This window comes from Oncorhynchus mykiss, chromosome 24 (genome assembly GCF_013265735.2).
Source record: "Oncorhynchus mykiss isolate Arlee chromosome 24, USDA_OmykA_1.1, whole genome shotgun sequence".
NCBI lineage: Eukaryota > Metazoa > Chordata > Actinopteri > Salmoniformes > Salmonidae > Oncorhynchus > Oncorhynchus mykiss.
Genome location: NC_048588.1, coordinates 13,808,140 through 13,813,585, shown reverse-complemented (window position 1 = coordinate 13,813,585; position 5,446 = coordinate 13,808,140). Strand labels below are relative to the sequence as shown.

The 5,446-nt window shown below is 40.4% G+C and overlaps 1 protein-coding gene across 1 annotated transcript; it reads left to right on the top strand.

The window, feature by feature from the left end:
- The first annotated feature begins 992 nt into the window (after window positions 1-992).
- Window positions 993-1,934, top strand: LOC110503330 (olfactory receptor 4S1-like). The gene has a single exon (XM_021581696.2). The coding sequence runs from the start codon at window positions 993-995 to the stop codon at window positions 1,932-1,934; it is 942 nt and encodes a 313-aa protein (XP_021437371.2).
- Window positions 1,935-5,446: the final 3,512 nt, after the last annotated feature.

Genomic DNA, 5,446 nt, shown 5'->3' with positions numbered 1-5,446 from the left:
AGGAAAATTCTCCTCGACAAGAAAGAACAAATTACGATCCGACATCTGTAGGAGTTTGGCCATGCTCTAAACAAGTTCTGTTCAAAATGAAGTAAAGTGGCACATAATCTTGAACAACATTACTTTGAAAACATTGAAATTGTTGGAAAGCGTTAATATGATCTTGAAAAATATTACCTTGCTACATGAACAAAATACTGTTTTGGAATTGATCTCATATCTCATCTCATAATCGATCTTATTGATGTGGTCTCATTAGGAAGGTAACCTCCAGAGTGAGCAGTGTGTCTGAGGGGTTCACCTGTCTGTCACTCCATACATCTCACATGTTGCTATGGCAGTTGAGATACTCAGGTACTGCCCCATAAAGGAGTGGTGTGGAGAAGTGTCATACCTACTGTAGGTATAATCTGGTCTGCTCAGGTGGAGGTGATCTGCTCTGGCCCTCAGAAGAGAGATACAGAGACCATACAAATACACAGACCATACCAATGATCATCTTCAAGGAGAATTTAAGGATAACTTGATTTGTTGTTTTTATCATTGTTCAACCATACGAATAATAATCAATTATTATCTTTCAAGGGGAACTTTGAAGACTTTGAAATTACTTTGTATGATTAATCATCTAATTCCGTTCAATATTAGTTTTTTTAACTTAGTTAAATTAAGATTTGTGAAGATTAAGAAATATATATAATGCTTCATGCACACCAGAATGTGATATATGTTGAATTGCCAGACTGTATGCTCACTGCATTTTACTGTACTCTAAGTGGGTGCTGAAGCTGGGTGGTTTAGGGTTGTTCTGCAATCAAAATCATGTTCAACCTCTGAATGCCAACGACACTGTTCAAAGGAGAGATATCATTGTTGAGAGGCTGACAGACTGCTGTATGTTTGTCAGTTACTGTTAGAATATAAAAAATGTTTTAAAGATAAACTGAACATTCTCAGGTCCTGTGTACACTAGCCATGTGTGCCTGCTGTCAATGACAATAGAGTTCAACTCCTCCCAGGAGATAGTGTTTGTGCTGCATGGACTGAACGTGACACAGATAAACAAACACATCTACTTCTCATTTACTCTCATCCTATACATCTTCACCATTTTTGTGAATCTGATACTGATCGTTACCATTTTTCTGGAGAAAATGTTGCATGAACCTATGTATTTATTTCTCTGTAATCTGTGTATTAATGGTATCTATGGCGCTTCAGCTTTCTACCCAAAGATACTTTATGACCTTTTATTTGACTCTCATGTGATAACATACATTGGGTGCCTGACCCAGATATTGGTAATCTACTCCTATGCTTTCTGTGAATTCACCAGCTTGACAGTGATGGCATATGACAGGTATGTTGCCATCTGTAAACCGTTACAATACCACTCTATCATGACTACTCGAAAAGTGTGGACCCTGCTTCTTCTTACGTGGCTTTTCTCATGGCTAGAAAGTGGCTTCGGCATGGGAATAACAGCTAAATTACCCCTCTGTGGCCTCAACATCGATAAACTCTACTGCTCAAACTGGGCGGTCGTGAAGCTCTCATGTGTTGACACCACTCTGAACAACCTTTACGGCTTCATTGCCACTTTTTCTCACATCTCTCAAATGATACTCATCGTGATTTCTTATGTGAACATCATCAAAGCATCTTTGCGTTCCCGGGCGGAGAGGAAGAAGTTCATGCAGACCTGTCTGCCTCATCTGATCACCCTCACTAACTTCACCATATCCCTCACCTTCGATGTGATGTTTGCTCGCTACGGCAGCAACACCAGCCTGCTGGCCCTGAGGAATATCATGGCGGTGGAGTTCCTTGTTGTGCCTCCTCTGGTGAACCCTATCATATACGGGATGAAACTCACTCGGATTCGGAATAGAGTTGGAAGGATGTTTAAACTTAAAGTTGCTGCCTTGACCTAATTTATTGTGGTGATGTACTGTAGTGTGTATCAATATATCTTTCTTGTTGATCTATTTTACATAAAGCTTGGTCATTTGCATATGTTATTTTTAATGGAAATTAGGAAGGAAAATGTGCATCTCGTTCACAATTAAACACGTGGTACTTTATTTATTGAAATATTAAAATTATGATATTTGATCCATCAATGGCCTTCGTCAGAAAAATATTTCAAGGACATGATGTGGCCCACATATGTTGTTTTAATGATGGAGAGCATTTGGAGTCATGGAGTCATCTTCTTACCCTGACCAATTAAGTGAAATTAGCTGTGTATATGTCACAGGTGAGACAAATGCCATTTGATTACTTTGCACGTTTTAGCCCATGTAATCCTAATCTAGTGCTTGCTAATTGATTAATTGAGAAGTGTGATTAGCTCCCTGTTGTTCCATGCGAAAGGATTTACTCTGCCCAAAATCTGTACATGAAAAATAATCCCACAAAGTGAGGAATTTTTGTATGTACACTACGGTTCAAAACTTTGGGGTCACTTTTCCATTTCCTTGTTTTTGAAAGAAAAGCTCATTTTTAGTCCATTAAAATAACAAATTGATCAGAAATACAGTGTAGACATTTAATGTTGTAAATGACGATTGTAGCCTCACAAGTCCTCAACTGACAGCTTGATAAAATAGTACCCACAAAACACCAGTCTCAACGTCAACAGTGAAGAGGCGACTTCAGGATGCTGGCCTAGGCAGAGTTGCAAAGAAAAAGCCATATTTCAGATTGGCCAATAAAAATAAAATGTATAGATGGACAAAAGAACAGACACTGGACAGAGGATATGAGACCCATGGGAAGGTGCAGGTCAGAGGGAAACTACGTTGTTGAAGCAGACATTTCAGTTTGAAACTGTGGCAGAGCTAAGCCTAGGTTTTGCTAAGAGAAGTATTGCTTGGATGAAATAATGATGTAAGTTGAGGTTGATGCCAAGATGCTTTCCCTCCACCTGCACTGAAACCTGTTTTTGTTTGATTGTGTTCACTATTTTGTGTTATCCTCCCTCTGTGTTTGCTAAGCAAAGGCTAACTTAGTTGATGGAAGCTAAAATTGGGCGAGAAATAAATTCACTTGTGAACCTTTATCTTCCTCTGATTTTCCTTTCATGAATTTCCACTCAAGCCCATTCTCAGAGAACATGTGCTGCCTATGGCAAAACTGCTATTCAGAGCTCACTATGCTCTTGGTGTAAACCTAGTGGTCTAGGATCAATGGTACTGAACTGAGTTTAGTCAGAGCCCCTCTTGGCCAGTGTGTGGCATATAGACCTACTGTATGTATGTCGGGGCGAGTGGGGTAAGAAGTGCCATTTTTTACAGTCAGCAAATATAGTATCTACATATATCTCAGGATGTTGTGTATCCCTGGAAATAAATCAGAATTAATGTAAACATTAGTTTTGAAAATCAAGCTTGTCCCCCCTAAAAAAGATTGTCTCTTGGCACAACTAAGTTTAGTCACGGGACAGGGTAAGTTTGGCTCACCTACACATTTGTGTACTGAATGGCATATTACCACTACCTTCTTAAAACCATATATGTTTATTTCCAAAACACAACTGAAAACAAATGCTTTTTAGTCTTTTAATCATTTTAGGCATATTTTAACACAGGCTTAGCACCTAACAAGGACTTTGTACTTTTTAGGCCAGGCCAGGCCCCGTTATATAGGCCAGGCCCCGTTATATAGGCCAGGCCCCGTTATATAGGCCAGGCCCCGTTATATAGGCCAGGCCCCGTTATATAGGCCAGGCCCCGTTATGTAGGCCAGGCCCCGTTATTACCTCATAGCGAGAATGTCTTGCATTACACCTAGGAAAAAAACTCTTCAATATGCTACATTTACTAATAGGCAATTTACCCCAAGGCAATCATTTTGAATATATTATCCCACAAAACTACAAGGATGCACTCTCATTTTATGTTTAGGATCTCATACTGAAGTGTACAGAGACCCCAACTGTTGTAGGACCTAACTTCCTTGCCACTTTTTCCATGTGGTTTCTGTGAGCGGACCAAGTAATTGGGCATCACTCTAAAGCGGAAAGGTGGAATAAATGAGTCAGGAGTAGGTTTTCTATTGAGGGCATTTGGTCAACAGAAACACTCCAACATAATCAATGAAAATCTCCCAAGGAAAAAACATACATCTTCCCCAGATCAAACAGGAACACAATACGATTATCTTTAAACTACAACAAAAGTCACGGGATTGTCACCGTCTTAGTGGTTCTTCATGAATAGCTCCTCTGTCTCGGTGGCCATCTTCCAGAGATAGTGTTTCACCCTCTCTGCTGGTTCCATACTCTCGCTTATAGGGGAAGGAGAATATGTCATTAGTACCATCAGCTGTGCTTAATTGCCTCTGGTTACCTTGTCTCCCATGCCTTGTTGGGCTACTATCTGTGAGCCCAGCCTGCTCTCTGGTGGTCCTTCCACATTTCCTTCAGAGACTCCATGGAATTATGACCTCTTTCTAAATATTTGTACAATTACACATTTTGTGAATGGTTTCCTAGAAACAAGGGTGGCTCATCTTTTCCCGACTCTCAACATACCCCACTCTCCCCTACTGTTTCTATCCTGCTGTTATATTTGAATTGGAACACAGTCTGCATTCCAATTTATCCCAAAGGTAAGGGAGGAGTTGAGGTCAGTTCTTCCACACTGATCTTGACAAACAATTTCTGTATGAACCTCGCTTTGTGCACGGGGGCATTGTCATGCTGAAACAGGAAAGGGCATTCCACAAACTGTTGCCACAAAGTTGGAAGCCCAGAATTGTGGAATCAAGTGGCCTAGCCCGAACCATGAAAAACAGCCCCAGACCATTATTCCTCCTTTTCATTCCCTCTGCAGTCTAACTTATCCCAAACCATCTCAATTGGGTTGAGGTCAGGTGATTGTGGAGAGCAGGTCATCTGATGCAGCACTCCATCACTCTCCTTCTTGGTCAAATAGCCCTTACAGAATATGTTCTATTCTAGGACCAGTCTTAATCTGGGTCCTGTATTCCAGCCCTTAGTCTTGTTCCCAACTGCTGTTAGGAGCCAGGTCCTGGGGGCATGGAGCAGTTTGGTATTGCTTGAACTTAGGGTGCGTGGAGGTTCTTAGGGGAGAGTAGGTCTGACAGGTAGGCTGGTTCAATGCCATTAAGAGCCTAGTAAATGAGGAGAATTTTTAACCAATTTCTTTGAGGGACAGGTGAGATGGAGATCAGCAAGAGAATAAAAGGTATGACAATATTTCACAAATTAGCAAATGTTTTACATGTCTGATTTTCATCAACCTCACCCCCATTCATTATTACACTAAACTAAGTACACAAAACAAAAATATAAATGCAACAAGTGAAGTGTTGGACCCATGTTTCATGAGCTGAAATAAAATATCCTAGAAAATGTCCATGCGCACAAAAAGCTTATTTCTCTCAAATTTTGTGAACAAATGTGTTTACATCCCTGTTA